We start from the raw sequence: 22,248 nt of genomic DNA, 5'->3' as shown, positions 1-22,248 counted from the left end.
GTTGTATATGAATGTTATGGAATGTTACTGCACCATTAAAAAACGACAAATATAAAGAATTCAGGGAAATCTTGGAAGACGTTTATGAACTGTTTATGAGATCTTTTAATTGTGACAGAAGCATATGTTGAAAATATACCCCCAAACTCACCCACAGGTATTTCCCATCATAGAGAGTTGGGGGGGGGTAAATAAGTGACACACTGGGAAGGTCTATCTAAGCTCAGCAACCAAGGTGCCAAAACCCACTGTGGAGAGTTGAGAATAGCCCCTGCCCACATAGTCCCTTTGAAGAGCTAGAAACCTATACATCCTAATCCTGTGATGCCCCATAGGAGTGAGATGGGGAGAAGGAAAAAAGCTGTCACTCAATAAGCATTTATTAAGCAGCTAAGTGGCACACTGGATAGAGTCAGGAAGACTCATATTCCTGAGTTCAAATCCAACCTCAGACACTTCCTGGGTAAATCACTTAACCCTGGCTGCCTCAGTTTCTCATCACAAAATGACCTGGAAAAGGAAGTAGCTAAACCACTCCAGTATCTTTGCCCAGCCAAAACACAATTGAAAAACGACTGAATAATGACTGAATATTTATTTGCATTAGTTTTTTTTTTCTTTTTAACTTTCATGTAGCAGTTCAGGGCTTGCAAGCTACTAAAACTCTTAAGTAATTTTCACATGAACTACTCTCTAGTCCCACCTCATTTTATCTTGTACTTGGACAGTTGATTCTTTGGTTACAAGTCTAAGTCTTTTAACCCTATTAAATGTCATGTAATTAGACTTGGCTCACAGTTCTAGTATGTTAAAATCTTTGCACATCACTGAAAGTTAAGGCCAGCTAGCATTATCAAAACAATAAAAGTACCACCAGTTCCAGTTAACTGTTTTTCAAATACTTCATTTGTATCCAATATAGGAAATATGGGCCTCTATATTTCCGATCAGAATAAGTTTAGATAAGGCTCTTAATTATTTCAAGTGAGTCTTCATGGCTTCTCCACCAATGAATATTCTATTTGAAGGAGTAAGGCCACCTGAAATTTGTAGCTTTCACAGCTGTTATCCTATCCTACTTAAATGTGGGTGGCTTTGTGTGGGTGTTGAAAAAAGAGGGTGGTAAGATAAAATGGAAAACAATTATTCAGTTATACAACTGAGAGCTATTATAAAGCAAAATATGCTTCCTTTGCAGAGTTCAAAAACAAATGTTATTTGTACAAATAATTAAGACATTTGAAATAGTTTGACTTTAATAGCAGACTTCCTGATTTATATAAGCAAATAGGACTGTCATGATAGATTAGTAGCTGTGATGGTTTTCTTTTAACTTAATGTATGAGAAGATATTTTTTTTTCCTTTAATTTATTCAGATCTTTGATCTCTTTTGCAAGGTTAAGGTTAGGACCAGGGTCAATTGGGTGGATTCTTTGTTGAGTCAGAAACTTTTCCATTAAAGAGAAGTTTATAATCACCAGGCAGAAACCAAAAATTCATGGAGATAAGCACATCTTTACCACTCTGTTACTATGAATAGATTGGAAACTGGAGATTCGGAAGGCACTGGGGAAGGAGGAAAGACATTAGACCTGTTATTTCACTGGTGGTGGTGGTATTCATTTGTGTCCAACTCTATATGACCCCACTTGCAGTTTTCTTGGCAAATATACTGGAGTGGTTCACCATATCCTTCTCCAACTCATTTTACAGAGGAAGAAACTGAGGCAAACAGGATTAAGTGACTTGCCTAGGGTCACAGCTAGCAAGTGTCTGAGGCTGCATTTGAACTCATATCTTCCTGACACTATCCACTGTGCAACTTACCTGATATAGGGAAGCTCCTAAGATGAGAAACTTCCTCTAACAAAGCAGATCACTAGCTACTTTCTCTTCAACTTAACAGACTTAGACACTGGTTTGGAGTTCTGGTAGAAATTAAATAACTTCCATAAGTTAACACAGCCAGTCTGTGTCAGAAGCGGTGTTTGAACCCAGGTCTTAACTGACTCTGGCTCTCCAATCACTTACACCATGCTATTTCCCACAATCCTAGAGGCAAGGGTTTTCTACACACATCCAATTTTGGAAAGGTTGTTTCAAAAAGCCTTTGTAAATAACTTTGTGTATGTTTATTTGGGAAGTGAGGCATAATTATGAATAAATATTCCTTTTAACCATATTTTTACTTTCTTGCACTTAAAATTCCTAAGAATTTTCAGAAATTTGTTTTAAAATGCCTAAATTTTTAAATTCCCATTATTTCTTTTAAACTAAAAGTCAAATATTTCTTGAGAAATCACTAAAACAATGTCTTTCTTCACATTATTTTGAGTTCGGTTTGTTGGCACTACCTTTGTGAAAAAGATACTGACCACCTGAACCATGAGAAATCCATCAGGTACTGAGAGAATCATCAGTTGCCAAATCTAAAGTTAGTCAAGTAGCATTTATTAAATGCCAACTATATGCTAAAAATGAAACATTGGGGATACAAAGAAAGGATAAAAAAATAAAGTCCCTGCTCTCAAGGAGCTCGTAGTCTAAAGCAGGAGGCAACATGCCAACAACTATGTATAAACAAGATACATGCAGGATAAACTGTGGGTAGGAAGGGCCTAAGATTAAGGAAGCCTGGGAAGAGCTTCTTCTAGGAGGTAGAACTTTAGCTGAAATTTGAAGGGCAGCCAGGAGGCAAATATGAGGAAAGAGAAAATTCTAAGCATGGGGGGGGGGGGAGACAGGACAGTCAGTGACTTGAACTCATTTGAGGATATTATCTAACAACTTTACCTTGGCTTTCAAATACATTTGTTAGTATTTTAGTTCTATCTTCCCCAGTCTAAAGATTGCTTATCACAGAAATTTACAAACTAGAAAGGACATTAGACATATCTAGTCCACCAATGGATCAATAAGGAAACTGAGATCCAGAGAGGTGAACTGAGTTAGAACAACTGTAGAGAATTTAAAGAATTACAGAGCTGTGACGTGCACATATGGGATGTACACAGCATGGTGCAGAACAAAATAGGACATATCAATTATCTTATACTGCTCATTGCTCTCCTTCACTACTGCCACCACCACCCCTTTCAATGTATTTTTTATTCTTCTGCACCAATGCCCAGATTCAAACTCCCTGGCCAGAATTCTAGGACTTTCTCCTTCACCAATCACAGCACTCCCTCCTACCCCTAAGCTAGTCTGACCTCATTAATGCCTCTGTGCTTGAAACAACATCCAGACCTTGCTTGTCCAGTCCTCTGCCTGATGCTCTTACCTGTGATCAGTAGCCACCAGGGGGTGTCCCCTGATTGTCATATTTCATGAAAGTTGAGAGACAGAAAGAGCTTTAGAGTCAACTAGTCTACCCTGCTCCTCTTATGTAAGTCAAAGTCAGCCTTAAAAGGTTGATAAGTTATTCAGGGTCATGCTGTCAGTCAGTGACATGGCAAGGGTTAGCACCCAGGTGTCTCAATAGCTAGTCACTATGCAAAGCAGTTTGGTTTGAGCAGACCAAACACTGGATTAGGAATTAAGAGACTTCACTTTAACTTCTGATTTGGGCAGTCAATCATGTGACAATAAATAAACACACTATTCATTTATCTATCCTTCCCTCCCTCCTTCCTCCTTTCTTTCTTCTCCTTTTTCTTTCCTTCCTCCTCCTTTTCCTTTCTTCCTTCCTCCCCCCCCCTTTTTGGATTGAACTTTTGATTTAATTGGTGAAGAGAATTCCGAGTGAGGAATGTCTCTACCAGTGTAGACCATTTTTTGTTATACAATTTAATTTTAGAGGCACTGAGAGGTTAAGTTGATTTGCCCAGACTTGAATAGCCAGTGTCTATCAGTTTCAATCCAAGTCTTTCAAACTCCTCAGTCAGCTGTTTACCCACTACTGAGTCTAAGTTTTGTATTTTAATGCAGATAAAAATGGGGACACCACTTGCCTCCTACATACTGGTTAAATAAATTCACAAAGCATCTGTAAATTACTTGGAGCTTTTTGGTAAGGGGTTTTATGACTGATTAAGCACATTAAATGTTCTTTTCCAACAACCAGACATGACTCAATTCAAAGGGATATTCAAAGAATTATTTGGTACTTACAAGGCATTTCATTTATTGAAAATCATAAAAGAGATCAGAATTAACGGCTAGTAGCGAAGACAGTGCAAAACATTAATGTTTCATTATGTCATTAACTCAGTGCTAGTCCCAGATAATACCTGTTTCACGATGGAATACTCTACCATATGCTAAATTATAAATCATTTTACATACTGTACACCAAGCTAAAGTGACTGAACTGAAGATTCAACAGCAGAAATTCTTATTAATATGGATTCACAAGAGCAGAATGCACTCAGGCAAACTGTAATACGACAATAAATTTAATTCACGGAAGCAAGGGGAAAAAAACAGGGCTGAGAGTTTATTAGGACTGCTTGACATTAAGGATTTCGAACCTCTGAAACGCTAATGCAGCAGCAGTCAGTCAATAATCATTTATTAAGCATCTACTATTATGTGCTGAGCAGCGTGCGAAGTACACAAGATATCGTCCATATAAAAGATGAGGTGTGTTCAAATGTCATATTCAGAAAGACATGGGTTGAAATTTGACTTCTCAACTCACTCTACTTGCTGTGTGCTCCACCCCCACCTTGAGCTTCCTCCCACAACCTTTCCCATATAGTGAGCCAAGCCCCTGACCTCCTCTTCCATCAGAACAAGCAGTAGAATGAGAAGACCTGGGTTCAACTCTGGACTTTGCCATTCACTACCTCTGTGGCCTCAGGACATGGCCATTCATCCCTCTGGGCCTCAGTTTCCTCCTCTACAAAATGAGGGAGTGGAATCTATGACCTCTGAGATCTCTTCTAATTCTAAATCTGGGATGATTGCTTACAAGTTTTTTTTTCTAACATCAAGCCAAAATCTGCTTCTCTGCCACCTGCCCCTTAGATTTGTTTTCCTGGGCCCCAGAAGGCAGAAGTTGGAGCAATGAACAGGTGGCAGTGACAAAGGTTTTGGCTGGGTATAAGGAAAAATTTCCTAACAATTAAGAGCTGTCTCCAAGTAAAAAGAATAGGTTTCTGTGGGAGGTCATCAGGAAGTAATGAGTTTCCATTCAAGTTTCAAGCAGGGGCTGACTGTTAGTTAAGTAGGAAAGGGGTAGTAGCTAGGTGGTACAGTGGATAAAGCACTGGCCCTGAAGTCAAGAGGACCTGATTTCAAATCTGGTCTCAGACACTTATTAGCTGTGTGACCCTGGGCAAGTCACTCAACCCTGACTGCCTAAAAAAAAAAAGATGCAATAGGAGGCATGAATTAGAATGGATGACTTCTGAAGTCTCTTCCAACTCTGAGAATCAACAATTCTTTAATTAAAGGTAACACATTAATGGCTGACAACATCTTACTGATTTATTCCTCCCAGAAAACATAATGCATTTTAATAGTAGAAAATCTGGCAGTAACGAACACTAGATGGACATATGTAGGGCTGGATTTCACACTAGATTACTTGCGAGGGCCATGTGATGCCTTTCTCAGCCTCAATCTCCACATCTGTAAAATAAAGGGATTAGAACAGATTATCTTCCTTCTCTGGAACGACTCTTTCCTTAACACCCAACACCTTTTGGTGGAAGTGAGAGAAACTGATTTTACCTAGCTATGTGAAACAAAGGAAGGGACAAAGGAATGAGGAAGGCTAAAAATGTGAGAGGGGAAAAGGCAGTCAGTCAGTCAATGAACATTAACTATGTGCCAGGCACTGTGCTAAATTCTGGGCAGGCCCTCAGAACCCAGCCTAGAAGGAAGCAAAGTCTCAGGCCAGTATGAAAGGACACCAGAAAACCAGCTGGTCCAGCTCTCTTCCTTCAGAGGTTATTTGGAACAGGGGTTTGGGCCTAAGATATCCCTCATTATGAAGAGGTGAAGGAGTCAAGCAGCCTAGCTTCTTGGTGCATGTACCTACCAGTAGAGAGGGGAATGACAAAATGAAAAGGAAATACAAAGGACAGAGGAAAGACAAAATGAGCAAGGCAGAAAACCTGAATAAAATTTAAAGCATTAAAAAAAAAAGACGTTTTGGGGCAGCTAGGTGGTGCAGTGGATAGAGCACCGGCCCTGGATTCAGGAGGAACTGAGTTCAAATCTGACCTCAGACACATAATAACATTAGCTATGTGACCCTGGGCAAGTCACTTAACCCCACTGTCTAGCCAAAGAAAGAAAAAAGAAAAAAAAAGACTTTTGTCTCACCATCCCTATCCATAATGGCAACTAAAATACAGCAATAACCAAAAAAAAAAAAATCAACCAGCATTGATTAAGCACCTACTGTATGCCAAGAATGGTGAAACATAATCCAGGTACAAAGACAAAACCATAACAGTCCCTGCCCTCATAGACCCTACATTCTATTATAATATGTACATACATAAAGTACTATGTAGAGAATATATATATAATATAAGGTTGAGAGGATCAGAAGCGAGTGCTTAAGTCTTAAAGGAAACAAAAGATTTCAAGACACTGAAGTAAAGATGTTTATTCCAGTCATGGGGGAGAGACAACAAAAGAACCGAGATAGAAGGCATGTAGCATGTTATAGGATAAGACCAGGCTGTAAAGGGCTTTGAATGTCAAACTGGGGTGGGGGGGATAGGAGGTGGAGGAGAGTATTACATTAAGTCCTAGAGCAGGTGGTCTTAACCTTTTGTGCATCACGAACCCTTTTGGCAGTTTGGTGAAGCCTATGAAACCCTTTTCAGAACAATGTTTTAAAATTCATTAAATAAAAAACACTAGATTACAAAAACTATATACTGAAAAACAATTTTTAAAATAATTGTTTCATTATTCAATAATTTAAATACATATATTTTTAAAAACCAAGTCCATATACCCATATACCTTTGCCCCAGAGGCAAAGGGGGAGCTAAGTAAGGCTTACTTAGTAGGAGGAATGACACGACTAAATACGTATATAATGAAAAGCACTGTGGCTACTGTGTGGAGAATTGAAATGGGGGAGGCTTGGGGACCATCTGGAGGCTACTGCAATAGTATGGGTAAGAGGTAATGAAGACCTAAACTATGCTTGCAGCCACATGAGCAGTTAGAAAGGACTAGATGCAGAACACATTACAGAAGTAGAAACTATAAAATTTGGCAATGAACTGAATACTTGGGGTGAGGGGAAAGTACAAAATCAGGGATAATGCCAGAGTTGCAAAGCTGGAGACTGGAAGAATAATAGCACCCTTGACAGAAATAGGGAAGTTTGCATAGGAATAAAGGGGAGAAGGGGTAATAACGGGGGAGGGGGATGAGTTCTACAGGTTGTGTAGTTCTAAATGTTCAACAGGCAGTTGATAATGCAAGACTGGAGTTCAGCAAAGAGACGAGCACTGAATAAATAGATCTAGGAGTTATCTCTAGATGGATAATAGTTAAACCCATAGAAATGAATGAAGTCACCAAGTCAGAGTTGAAAGAGAAAAGAGAAGGTGCCCAGGACAGAGGCTAAGCATAATTACAGGTACACTGCTAAATAACATATCTTAAATAATAGTTATAATAACAAATACACAGAAGAGAGTAGAAAGAAATTCAGAGGGTGATATAGGCAAGCAGAGCAATTTTGTTACTGCCATATGTTAAAGTTAGTATAAACTTTTTAAAAACTACATAATGCAAATTCACAGTTAAATAAAATATTTTCTTAAAATTTAACTTATATTTAAATTTTATTCATATCTCTTCAAAATTTTCACCAGTATCCCTTCCTCTCTCCCACTCAAAAAGCTACTCAAAAAAAATAGGTTTTTGAAAACAAAACATCAAAAGAAGAAAGGAAAACACAGCAAAATTGATCAATAAATTTAAAAGTCTGGAAATAGGTGCAGTGAACCACACTCAGATACCTCCCGCTTCTGCAAAGGAGTAAGTCAGTGGCAGAGTTAAGTTGGTAAATGTTTAACAAGAGTCTCAGAAAAAGAAAATGTATGAATAACACACTTTTAACTTTAATGTTCATTATTGGCATTTTTCTGCAACCATAACATTAGCTAATTATAGCTAGCATTTACATAACTCTTTAAGGTTTGCATAATATTTTTCAAAATTTTTTTCATTTTATCTTTAGACCCCAAGGGGGGGGTGCTATTTTGATCCCCATTTTACAGATTAAAAAAACTGAGGTTCAGTAAAGTTAGATAATTTGTCTTAGGCCATGCAGCTAGTAAGTCTATGAAGCCAAATCTGAGCTCCATTCTTCCTGACTCCATCACTTAAGTCTCTAGTTGATTCACAAAATAAGTCAAGCCTAGCTTTGTCTGCCAATTTCCAAAGTATAAATGCTCCTATTGAAAATTTACTAAGTCAGGGTAGACCTGGCTCCAGCACACCACTGGATGGGGGTGTCTTCTCATATTTCTTACTTGATGCTCGTCCTTCATCATTTTGCAATAATCACTTTTGATTTTTGAAGTGTTTTTTCTTCCCATTTCCATTGCAATGGTCAATGTGTATGATGTTTTCTTAGCTCTGCTTACTTTACTCTGTATCAGATCATGTTTTTCTTGCTTCTCTACCATTTATAAAATGTATTATTTCTTACAGCACAATAATATTCCATTACAATCATTAGCAACAGATTTTTTTAGCCATTCCCTAATCTATGGGCATCTACTTTGTCTCCAGTTGTTTGAAATCACAAAATGCTGCTATAAATATGTTGGTATGACCTCCTTGAGGTATAAGCTTAGTAGTTAAATCTCTAGATCAACAGGTACGGACATTTAAGTCTAGGGCCATTAGAGTAACTTGATTTGAATAACTACAAATTGTTTTTCAAAAAATCTGTACTGATTCACAACTCCAATGTCAACCTCCAACAATGACCAGATCCATCTTTTGTCATTTTTGCCAATTTGCAAGGTATGAGTATAAAACCTCAAGGTTATTTTTATTGCATTTCTCTTATTATTAGTGATTTGGGACATTCTTCCGTATGGTTACTCTTAGTTTGTAATTATTTTTGAAAACTCTTCATGTCCTTTAATGATAGCACAATTTCCTTTTTCTCTTCTTTGAATATTGAAATGTTCACATTTGTTGTTGTTTGTTCATGTAATAACAATAGTAATAGATGCTTATGTGATACTTTAATATTTTCAAAGTACTTGGACACACATTATCTCATGTGAGTCTGATAATAACCCTAAAAGGTAGTGAATATAATTAATATTGCCTCCATTTTATGTTAGGATCCTGAGGCTCGGGGAGATTAAGTGACTTTCCCTTGGTCACATAGCCAGTTAGTGTCAAAAGAAAGGTTTATACCTACATCTTCCTGACTGTAGGTCCAAGATTCTAGCCCTATATGTCATGCTTCTTGTGTACGTTTATATGCATGTACACCCATACATATGTGTGTACATGCATATAAATGTATACATATATACCTGCTTACGTATGTGTGTACATATATATGTATGTCTTATAAAACAAACACGTATGTTACATAATATACACACACACATTACACTGCAAGTCATGAATGCATTATAATCAAATCATATCTCAACATAATGAAACCCAGTTAAAATATAATTTGGCCAACTGCCAGCTTATAACATTTTTCCAATGGAAATATTTCATTCTTTAATGTCCTTTTGCTTAACATTAGGTTTTCCAGGGACTGAAGACATCAAGTGGAATGTTATACAAATAACTATACATCATCCCTCTTTGATTAAAATCTCTTAGCCTTCCAACGTCATTCTCTCTCTGAATTCTAAACTGATTCTGTCCTCAATGTGACCTCTAGTCACTCTACCTCTCTGTTCTTCCAATGCATTATTTCTGGTCTTTTAGTCTCAACTTCACTTTCAAATCCCTTCCTCCTTATTTATCCATATCTTGTAGATCTCATGCTGCAAGATAACCATATCAACTGATTATAAATATTTGTGATTTTCCAACAGGAAGGACTTCAGTGAAGGAAACCGTAATTCGGGATTTTTTTTTTACATAGCCATTCCATCTCTAATTGTTGTCGTGTTCTATAACATTGAATTTGTGTGTGTGTGTGTGTGTGTGTGTGTGTGTGTGATTTTATACACTGTATAATTTGCTACTTTAAAAATGCTACAAAGCAATTTGGCATTATTGTCTTTCTTACCTCTATGCCTTTTGATAGGCTGTCTCTCACATCTGGAGTGCTCTTTCTCCTCACTTCCCCTAGCTTCCTTCAAAGCTCAACTCAAATGCTATCCTTCAGAAAGCCTTTCCTGATTCCCTCATTTATTAGTGCCCCTTCCTACCCCACCCTACTATGTGCTTGTCTGTTACATATTCTATATTTCCTTACCTGTGAATATGTATCTATCTAAAAAGAACCTAAGTTCCTTAAGGAACTCTCCCTCTTGTCTTTATATTCCCAGAGCCTAGTACTATGACTGGTAAACAGAAGGTGCTTAATAAATACTTCTGGATTGATTTCTGGGTCTACAAAATATTTATCAACTGTTTCATACTCAACGTTTATCTTTAATATAGCATATATCTGTGATTTTATAAAGGGAAAGGAAGGTTACTTCCCTCCACCAGCACAAATTGTAGCCTATCTACAGTTTAGTAGATGGTCTATATGAGTAAATAAACAGGTAAATAAGGTAAATAAACAAATAAATAAATAAATGAAATCACAAGGTAGCCAGTCTAGTGATTCTTCTCTCAATTTAGCTAGGCCAGTACACACACACACACACACACACACACACACACACACACAATGTGCAATTTCCACCCCAAACTCTTTACAAACCCTTAAGTTAGTGAGGATTATTCCAATTATTTCTAACAGAAGTCCAAAAAGTCAAACATTAAACCCAGAAATTAAATACACACACACACACACACACACACACACACACACACATATATATATATATATATATATATATATATATATATATATATAATATATATATATATTTTATAAAAGGTATATATGGCCACAAGAAGCTACCAATTAATCTTTCCTCTAAAGTCTGCACAACAATGGGCTAGGAATCAGGATTAATTTTAGGCAAGTTGTCTCAAAATAAGGAGCCATGGTAATACTGCAAGGCGGTCATGGTATATAAGTTCCTGGGGACTATCTTCAAGGAATAATAAAGCCAAGTTGGAAGGGACCAAGTAGATTAGCTAGTCCAAACACCCTATTTCACAGATAAGGAATCGGAGAACCAGGAAAGTTACATTCTGTAGCAAAGCCTTAACCTCAACTCAAATTCCAAATCTAGCACCTTTCTCATTGCCCCAAGCTGCCTAAGCTCTTCAAACTGTATTATGTTCTTCATTTCTTTTGCTCCTAAACTTGACTTGACCCCTCTACTTCTAGTTACACATCCACATCCGTAGTAACTCTTGACTATTTATTAAGTCAGCCCTTTCAATTCTTCCAGCGCCATACTCCACCCCCTCCTGTCAAATCCAGTCCTCCAACAGACTTCCCCTATAAAAGAGGCACACAAGGTTATTTTCTCCAGAATGAATGGAGTGATGGAGGTAGAGTGGGGTAATGAAGCCATAGCTTTCAATTCAACTGCAACAAATATTTATTAAATGCAAATTATGTGCAAGGTACTTGGAATTTGAAGAGCATATGGATCTTTAAATGGATGGATCTTTAAAAGTCTTATGAGATGATTAAGGGTAGCTACGAAGATAAAACAGAGTAGAATGAGAAATCTGAGGAAGAAAAGCACACTTCTAACTGAGGCTTGGGGAGGCATGTGCATAATAAGAGCTTTGGCTTAATAAATATTTGTGGATTGAATGATTGGTTAGGCAGAGGACCAGAAAGGCTTCTTGGCAGGGCATTTAAACAAAGAGAGGAGTATCAGGCAGCAGAAATGGAGGCGGGGAAGGCACTAAAAGGTAGGGGACAGGGTAAGCAATAGCAGCCTTCCATGACGTCATGGAATAAAGGCTTGACAACATTGATGCAGGAAGGGGATGGTATGGTAAATACAAATAGACAAAAATAATTTTTGTGGCTAGAAAAAGTTAACTGCAAGGTTTACTTAAAAACCAACGATTTTGACTCATGAAATCACATGGTGGCAGGGGATTGAATGAGACATTTTTTGGATGTGATCAATGTGATAGTTTTCCTTGACCATGAAAATTTGTTACAACAGTTTTGTTTTTCTTTTTTTTTTCTGGGACAGAGTGCAGAAGGGAGAGAAATTAGTTTTTAGTTGAAAAAAACACTAATTTAATTTAAAATAAAATAGTGGCCCTACACTGGTTGTTGTCTTGTGTGGTATATGCTTTCATGTATATGTGAAGAAACTTCCTTTTGTTGTAGTTGATTCAGTATTCTAATGTTGTAATGCAGCAAAATAAAAAACCCAAAAAAAAGTACAGGAAGGTTAAATTTCAAATGCAAAATAAGACAATGAACTTTGACTAATAATAGTTATTGCCCACTTTCCTGCAACTTTTTCTACCTGAAGAGAGACTGATATTTTGGATCTCTCAACATACCCACACATATAATGAAACGGAGAACACAGAACTAGCAAAGAGTTAGAATACAAAGGAAGGAGCCCTGAAGAGAGGAGTGAGAAGACCTTTAAAAGTGTCAGCCATTAATTGCAAATTTTCACAGAGTTTGGAAGGGGAAAAACATGCCTTTGCTGAAATATACAAAAGGAGTTAATGTTTTGTTTTCTTGTGTTTTCATCTAGATAAACATGCTGGTTTCCCATTCCAAGTGTGAAGTACAGGTTATCTATTACTGGCCTCTGAGCTTTTTCATCTTTTCAAGTGTCCATGGCAGTGAGATCCCCACCTAAAAATATTTACAAGGAAATTGACTCACCCTCTTGGTAAATGTTTAACTTTCTGAGTACATAGCTCATATTGTCCAGGAGCATTCAGATGGAGGTTTTTCTATACCAAAACATTGCTTTCTTATCTCAGGGCTATAAATACGTTACTTAATTCTTAACTAGATTAAAAATGATTAAAATGAAGTTGTTTTATTTATACTGTTATTTTTAAAGCCTAACCCTGATAATATTATGAAATTACTTTAATTTTATTCAGAATTTTTTTAAACTTTGGCTAAAAATCAGGGCCAGTCCATGGTCCTAGCTAGTAAGTCAATAGGGCAGGTGTCCATGTTAGTATGGGGAGAAGATGCTGAAAATAGTTTTTTAAAAAAGCTCATTTTCATAATGCTCATATAATATACAAATGTTCATTTTGCTCAAGGCACCAAAAGCCATAGGGCCAGACATGGTTAAAATTTTACTTAGAAATCACAGCAAGTAATTTTATTTATAAACAAACCAAGCTTTTACAGATGGATAAAATATACAACTGCATCTAAGCAGGTAACATTTTATTAGAGAAGGGAAAGGGTGACTAGAAAGACTTAAGGCCTAGGGCTTTGCAGTTTTCTGTGCTTTGTGGTTGTCATTTCATGTGTTTGGCCATATGTCTAGGATTAAATAACAGCTCACACTTAGATGGCACTTTTACATCCAAAGGTCTCTATAGACATTCTATCATTTTAGCCTCATGACAATTTTAAGTGGTAAGGCATCACAGACTGAGGTTCTGAGTCTAAATAACTAGTCAAAAACTATACAATTTCTGAATGTCAGAGCTGAGATTCAGAACTAACCCTTCTGATTAAAAGTCCAGTGTTCTTGACACTACGCTGCATAATGTAACTAGGGATGCCAACCACTACTTCACCCTAAGATGGGGAAATTTGCCCTATTCAGGGAATTTGAAGAGTTGTTGTGCTGACTCTAAGGTAGTTCTGTGACTTGGCACTCGTTATAGAGGATAATTAGGATAGAGATCATTTTGGAAAGGAATTTGGAATTATGCAAATAAAGTAACTAAAATGTCACTTTGATTCAAATATTCCACTAATAATCAACATACTCCCCAGGAAGTCATTAAGAAGAAGAATAACCCTACATACACCAAAATATTTATAGCATCAATTGTTGTGGTAGCAAAAAACTGAAAACAAAACAGATGCCTATCCACTTGAAGAACTGCTAAACAAATTGTGGTACGTGAATGTAATAATGAGCTATTACTGAGCTGTACGTAAGAAACAATGACTATGATGAATACAAAGAAGAACTGAAAGACTTACACAATATAATATGGAAATAAGCAGACCCCCCAAAATATATATACACAATGACTACAATAATATAAATGGAACGCACAAGTGCCAAAAAAAAGGGAAAAACTGAAAAATTAAAAAGAACAAGCATGGGCCCCAGGAAGTATAGGAAGACTCTCCCACCCACTCTTTTGCAGAGGTAGGAAGGTCCACAAATGTGAAACTCAGCAGAAATTTTCTCAGACTTTTTTCAGTGTATCAATCAGTTGGGCTAATTTTTCTTTCTTCCTCTTTTTCTTTCAAAAAAGAAATTTGATCTACTGGGTGATATTGGATGACTGAGAGAGGGAAGGGAGGGAAACAAATTCTGGTGATATAAAAAATAAAAGATGAAAATAATTTTTTTAAAGGAAGTTGCTTTAACTTGGAAATTCATCACCCTGTGGTCACTCTAGTAATGAGACTATCTGAATTTCCCCAGGCTTGTAGTTAGACTTGTCATTTATCAGTACTAGATTCTATCAGTTTAGATTCGATTTATTAAAAAAAAAAGTTGAGCTGAGAACAGGCTCCCATTGGGAGACCAGCTCAACTATATCCCTACTCTCGAGAGGGGTTCTTCAGTCAAGAAAAGGGGAACAGAGAAACCACCTAATAGAACCAGGACTCTAGACTAGTTTAGGGGTAAACCTCAAGGTGGGGGAGACCTATCGTTGGCCCAGTAAGCCTGTTCCCTCAGGACCAAATTCAAGGATTTAGTGGTCCAAAGGATAACTTCAAAATATAACTTGCTGTCTAAAAAGAAGGTATTCTACTACAGATCAGCACTCGGCTGGGAATAGTTAAAATAGCAGGCCAATAAATGAACCATTTCCTATGGTGTGGGTATAGTAATAAGCTCCTCAGAAATAGCTTCATTGTATCCTGGAGTTCCTATCTTTGCTTACCATCCACCTGGACCCTAGGTAAAGTAACTGGTATGCATACTGCTATAGGTGCTCGCCCTAGATGCAAAAACTCCGAGGTAAAACTCTGTCATGCTGATCCTTATGTTGTACTCCATGTTATTCTGTGTGTTTATAAGTTGTAGCATGGCATTACAAAAAGCAATGGAACCTGAATTAGGGGAACCTCAGCTCACATTCAGGTCATGCTTTCCACATTGTTTTGTTATTGTTCAGTCATTTTTAGTCATGTACAACTCTTCATGACCCATGTGGGGTTTTCTTGGCAAAGATACTAAAGTGGTTTGCCATCTGCTTCTCCACCTCATTTTACAGAAGAGGAAACTGAGGCAAACAGGGACTCCCGAAATGAGTCTTTCTGACTCCACGCCTGGCACTTATAATCCACTTCACCAGTTTTGGCCTCCTCTTCTGCAATTGTAAAATGTAGTAGTGCTTTCTACAACATGGTAACTGGAATTGCAAACTTTTAAGTATTATACAGAAGATAGTTCTCCCTATTATATTTTAGAATCAAGTAAGAATGTAAGGAAACAGCTTTGTAAATCTTAAAAATTATTGTCTCATTCTTCTCATTTTATGGAATTCAGCTAGAATGGGTCAAGTGACCATAATAATAGCTAACATTCATATAGTACACTTACTATGTGCCAGGCTATTAGCTAATAGCTATACGGCTATTATTCTTTTATATTTAATATTCTGTGGACATGCACATAAAATGCCTGCTTTTTAATAACTATATTAAAGTTTGGGGATTTAAGCTCATATGCAGGCTCACTGAAAGCAACTCTGGGACAACTCTAGTAGCAGACAAGAGAAGGGGGATGATATTCACTTCATCATGCTTCCACATACTAAGTCTCTAAGTAGTTTGGAGATTGAGTACTCAATATGGCAATACCTGTTAAAATGTTCTTAAAAGTTTATGGATTTATTGTTAATATTATTATGTATTCTTAAATTATCTCTCATCTCATCTGCTAAATTAAATTGTAAATTCCTTGAGGCCTGACTTCCTGTCATATACTTTTCTGTATTTGCCATTGTTTCCTGTTACCATTAGGGGCAGGACTAAAGTATTTTGTAGGACTTGGAGAAATCTCAAAGAGCATAACACTAACAAGGCAAACACTTACGGAGGAATACATTAATAAGAAAGAAAGTTTGGTAGAGAAATAGTTGGGATTCATGAAAGATACAGGCATTGAGCAGACACTCTAAGAATGGTCAAAGGCAAAGAGACAGATTAAGAGAGAATAGAGAAGGAAGGAACCGATGATAAATTATAAGGTTTTCAAACACAGAATCTGAGAAGGGCTAGAGGCAAAAAGGCCTAACCACATATTGTAGTGAGCAGTTAGCAACAGCGAGTCAGAAAAATTCAAGGGATCAAAAGTCTAAGGCCAGAAGAAGAGTCAAAATACCAGATAACCAATATGTTTAAGGAAGCAAAAAACAAAATCTCACAATTTTATCATACATAATTTTGTGGGAATGAATGTTTGCTAAATGATTTGTGTTGTTTAGAAGAAAGCTGCTACACAAACACAGTACAATTGCCACGATATGAAAGGAGAAAAAGGGTCTAAAGACAGTCACTACTACATCCTGCACTATGACCTTAAAGGACAAATACTAGACTCCATGAACTTTGCGCAAACTATTCCTGCTTGTGAAAGCTTGAATTATAAAACTTTACCTACTAGCTTTAAAAGATTATCAACCCTTGACCTCATCAATGTATATGGTATATACTGTACTAGATCATGTGCAAAGAAATCTTGCTTAGGGCCTAGGAAAATATACTGAATAATAATCCTGAACATAACACTGAAATATTTGTATTAAATTTCATAAATTCAATTTAATTTCTATTTTTAACTTTGATGTACCTTAAGTAAATTAATACAGGTAAAATTTAAAAACAAATTAACTTTTACAACCTTTTGTGAGAAAAAAAGTAAAATCTGCATAAGCATTTCCACTCAGATGTTATCTTTCATCATCTTATCTTTTCATAAATTATGCTATTATATCACTCTCAAGGTATAAATTAGAGGGTTTCCTCATAGGTTAAGTAAGAATGCCTCATGAAACTCTCCTTTTGATACTTCAGTGCCTAATTTTCAAAAGAGGAATACCACCTTATAAAATAACACCTTATTAAAAAAAATCCCACCAGATAGCAAATAGTGAAACAAAGTTCCATTCTTTTTGTTTAAAACTGTAATTGTCCCACATGTCTCCTTCCTCTCAAACTTACAAATATTCTAAGGTAAGGAACCATCACATTTAACCTAACTCTTTAAAGACCAGTAGTACTTAATACAGAATTACATGTCTTTTAGGTATCTAATAAATGCTCATTGCTATTAATGATCACTTCATTCTTTCAAGACCAGAGAAAGAGAATATTACCCTACTTTTTCCAGAAGGGAAAATTAGGTCATAGAATAATTACTCTATGATTTGCCTATAGTCACACGGAGGAGGCCACTGAGCATGAAAAATCAAACTCTTTGCCTCCTTGTTCAGTTTATGACAATGGCTCCCACAAAAATGACTTAATTCCTACGTATTGTTTTACCTATCAAAGAGAATATCAAGAGCATTTATTTAGCTATTTAAGACTACCAATTTGTTTTAATGAAATAAAAATCATCTTGAAGTAGACTTTTAAAATTATTACTCATAGTTATAAATGAAAATAGGTACTTACCAATACTAATTTCATCATCAGTTTCAGCATCTCCAATACATTCAAACTGAAAATCTTGCAAAGACTGTGAAAATTTCTGTACGGCCATGGACAGATCTGTTATTAAAAGAAAACCAATATTTGGTTAATTAACTGCACTATAATAATTCAGTATTTCCTAACTCAATATTATATTATTTTTACATTTACTCATGGACCTTTCTGAATTATGAGTTGTGTCAGATAAACTAGGTTTATATATGCCAAAACCACAGAAGCTTCATCTGTTTATTAAGGATATTATTTTCAAGAAAAGAAATGGTAAGTATTAAATATAGCAAGGAATGAATAACATAACAAAAAAAACTGATTATATTTAACAGGAAACAACTCACTACTAATGTGGGAGTCATTCCTGAATCAGCTGTTCAGCTGAACCAGTTTTTTAATGTACAAAATTTGTACAGAACTAAAAGAATGAAATTGGAAAGAGACATAGTATACAACTGAAAGAATGCAATCCTGACCTTTCCAGACCCGTTACTAGTGATTTTAAAAAATGGATACAGGATGGAAGAAAGAATATATACATTGTTGTTGTTCAGTTGTTTCAGTCATGTCTGACTCTTCATGACCCCATTTGGGATTTTCTTGGCAAAGATACCAGAGTCATTTGTCATTTCCTTCTCTAGCTCATTTTACAGAGGAGGAAACTGAGGCAAAGAGGGTTAAGTGACTCGCCAGGAGTGACACAACTATCTGAGGCCATATTTGAACTCAGGTCTTCCTGACTCTAGGCACAGCCCTCTATCCATTGCTGTGCCCTCTGGATAAATACATACACCATAATAATTTCATACATAATTTTAACCAATCTAAAACTCCATGTTAAGTAAAAATAAAACAACTATTAGAAGGAGACCAAAAGAGCCTAAACAAGCCCTTAGGGGAAGTGTCTTGCCTAAGATTGCACAGGTAAGGACAGAGCTGGGATTTGACAGCAAGTTTCTAGTCCACTTTCTGACCCCACGTCCAACCTTCTATCTATTTTATCAAGCAGCCTCTACAAGCTCCCACTTCAACTGTAAGTTCCATCAGAGCAGAAATGGTATCTAATTTATCTTTGCATCTTCCATAGCATCAGGAATCCTGCCTTACTTCTTACTACAGAGAACACTGAGATGCATGCAGAACACATACAAGAATTAGCCTCTCCTTCTCCATGTCTCATAGTGAGACTGTTTCTGGCACAGAGTGCCCTGCCCAGAATTCATTCACCTAGTAAAAATAGCCTCCTTTTCCAGACTCCATGTACTGCAGAAAAGAGGCAGCAAAGTCCTACCTGTGTGAACAGCATTTGGTGGAAGAGAGCATAGAGCTGATGAGCATCAAGGAACTCCAACAAGGAGCTGAAAATGTGTGTTTAAAATTTAAAAAGAGATTAGGGGCAGCTAGGTGGCACAGTGGATAGAGCACCTGCCCTGAAGTCAGGAGGACCTGAGTTCAAATCTGGCCTCAGACCAAACACCTGACAATTACTAGCTGTGTGACCCTGGGCAAGTCACTTAACCCCAACTGCCTAAAAAAAAAATTTCAAAAGAGATCACCTGAAGGAAAAGATCCTAGGGTTTTTTTTCCACTGAAGGTGAGTGAGTTTCATGTAGTTTCTTCAACCAAAGAGTTGGATTAAAGATTACTAATAGTAATCTATGATAAAATACTAAGTCCTCTGTTTGACAGATAATGTCTTTCAGTCTGGCTCTAACCTACCTTTAAACTAATTTTCCCTTTCTTCCTCCTCACATATTTCCAGTTTCTAGTCAAATTGGCATATTTACTCTTCACCAGAAATGACATTCCATCTCCCTTTTGTATGTCTTTACCTAGGCTGTGTCTCCCTTACCTTTAATGCAATCTCTCCTTTACTCAATATTTTAGAATCCGTAGATTCCTTCAAGGATTGTTCTAAGCACCTGTTCCTGAAAGGTTTTCCTAAACCTGACAATTTTTACTGCCTATCCCACAAAAAAAAATAAAATCATTTTGTATACCTTTTACACTAATTTATCTTAATTTACTTATCCTTTTTCCTTCCAGAGAATGTTGACTTTTTTGGGGGTGGAAGTCATCAGGGTTAACTGCCTTCCTATAAGCCCACTGACCAGTACAGTAAGCAAAGTACAATGATGATTGTTGAATGAATACACGAATGGGGAATGTATTTTTCAAGGGTTGATCTAAAAATATAGTCTAATATTTCAATGATCCATGATTTTATTGATGTATACTCTCTCCACTTATGTAAACTTATAATAGTTTAATGAGACATGGGTAAAATAATTCAGCACTTGGTGGCCAACCTTCTGGTGAAGAACTTCTTTCAACTTAGTGAGATTCAATCCTCTGATTAAAGACACAATCTGTCTTTGGGTCTGATTGGAAACCATTCCTGCTTGGTAGAGCTATGCTTCAGTGCCATCAACTTTGAGAGAAGAGGCACTTCCACACCCTGATGAGGCATCAGAATAGAGTTTTAATATGGGCCCTCTAAACATATCCAAAATTTTTAATTTAGATTTACTCAATTTCCAAAATTAAAATCACCCTTATTATGACCATTATGACTTATGAATAGCACTCCCCTCCCTCACAAGGGAAACACTGAATAGGTGAATAATGCACAAATGAAAACAGGCTCAGAGGAGCCTCACTGCAAAAACAAAATATGGTGTAGTGAGGCAACTAGGTGGCAGAGAGTGGATAAAGAATTGGATATGGAGTCAGGAAGACCTTAGTTCAAATCCAGCCTCAGACATTTATTAGCTGTGAGAATATTGGGCAAGTCACATACCCTTCTCTTTGCCTCAGTTTCCTCAACTATAAAATGGGGATAATAATAGCACCTACTTCCCAGGGCTGTTATGAGGATCAAAAAGTGCTTAGCATAGTGCCTGGCACTATGTAAATCATTATTTCCTATCCGCTCTCCTTTTTTCCAACCAATTCAGGAGAGTCATATGAGACAATGGTGATAAGTTCTAACAATGTTCCCTTAAGGTTTATCAAATAAAGATCTGTGGGAGCCAAAAAATGGTTGGGGAGAAGGGGAAGTCTTGAGAGCAGAGAAGAATTCTAAAGTGAAACATACTTTGTTTCATTCATATTAAAACCAAAAACTTCAAAACACCAACAGGAACATGCTGGATAATATCAGATGCTATGAGAACACCAAAAAGAAAAGTGACCTCAAAGGTAATTTTAACCCAAAACATATTTTGGGCCAGCTATGTAACTTTTGGCAAGGCTTATAACCTTTCAGTGTCTGTTTCCTTACTTGTAAAATGAGCACAGGACCACTCTTGCCCAGCAGGGTGTGAGGCTGCAACAGCATAATAACAGGGCAGAATGCACCAAGGAACCTGCCAAGGGAAAAGTCCTTGCTTCATCATTAAGAGATCCCACTGCCCACTGCCCTCTAGAATTTGAATACAGCTTCAACTCAATGGAGAAAAATTGGTAGCTAAATTCCTGTCAACTTCAGGGGTATTGCTATAGGAAAAGAAGATGGCATCACCCCCACTTACCACAACTTCTCTTCATTCACTTTACCCCACCCCTCAACCCTCACTTTAAACCTACTGTATGATGAGGAAATGTGGTTTTCTTTCCTCCATCACAAAACAGGCTCACAGCCAAAACAAAGAACCAGCTAGGTAACATGGTAAACTGGAATTAGATGACTCCAAAAGCATTGGCACTGGGTATAATTTGGAAAAAGTTGCCCACCAATAATTGGGAATTAGCTGTAATTGTTCTTGAAGTTACATAGTTAATCCTATGTCCCCTTTACAGCATACCATCTGAATTCTACTCTAAAAACAGCAAGGAAAAAATATGAATTCAGCCTTGAAGATGGCAGCTGCAGGAGTATCCAAACATTGGATGTTTGGAAAAGAGTGAAAGAAAATAACATACTGATAGCAGCTGCAAAAGCCATCGCAACACACTGCAGGGCTTAGCAACCCATGAGGAAAAATGTATATTTATCTCTCTCTTCCCAAAGGAGAGATGTGGGTTTGCATCCCAACTGAGGATATCACTAAGACTGCCTTAGCAGAGCATAATCCTGCAGCCTTTAAGTCACCTAGTGAGAGAGAAGATTATATATGAGAAGTTTGCCTCTCAGGTGGTTCAGATTACACTTGTATTTTGGAATGAGTATTCCATAAGCAGTAAACAAAACACACACACACACACACACACACACACACACACACACACACACACACACACACACACACATTCTTTCCCAAGACCTTGACTTTAGTTTTAAAAGATTCAAGTGTTTTCTGGGTTCTTCATATTTCTTCTCTCTTTTCCCCTCTCTTTCTGG

At 37.0% G+C, this 22,248-nt stretch overlaps 1 protein-coding gene across 1 annotated transcript in view; it reads right to left on the bottom strand.

Moving 5' to 3' along the window:
- The window catches only part of ARHGAP42 (Rho GTPase activating protein 42), a 392,658-nt gene that overhangs the window by 292,082 nt on the left and 78,328 nt on the right, over positions 1-22,248 (bottom strand). The window contains exon 2 of the mRNA XM_020996109.2: positions 17,877-17,972. Within this exon, the coding sequence (XP_020851768.1) occupies positions 17,877-17,972 (96 nt within the window). The remainder of the gene's footprint in view (positions 1-17,876; positions 17,973-22,248) is intronic.

The sequence above is a fragment of the Phascolarctos cinereus genome, unplaced genomic scaffold (genome assembly GCF_003287225.1).
Source record: "Phascolarctos cinereus isolate Bilbo 61053 unplaced genomic scaffold, phaCin_HiC Scaffold_726;HRSCAF=1367, whole genome shotgun sequence".
Lineage (NCBI taxonomy): Eukaryota > Metazoa > Chordata > Mammalia > Diprotodontia > Phascolarctidae > Phascolarctos > Phascolarctos cinereus.
This window is presented reverse-complemented; position numbering and strand designations above follow the sequence as displayed.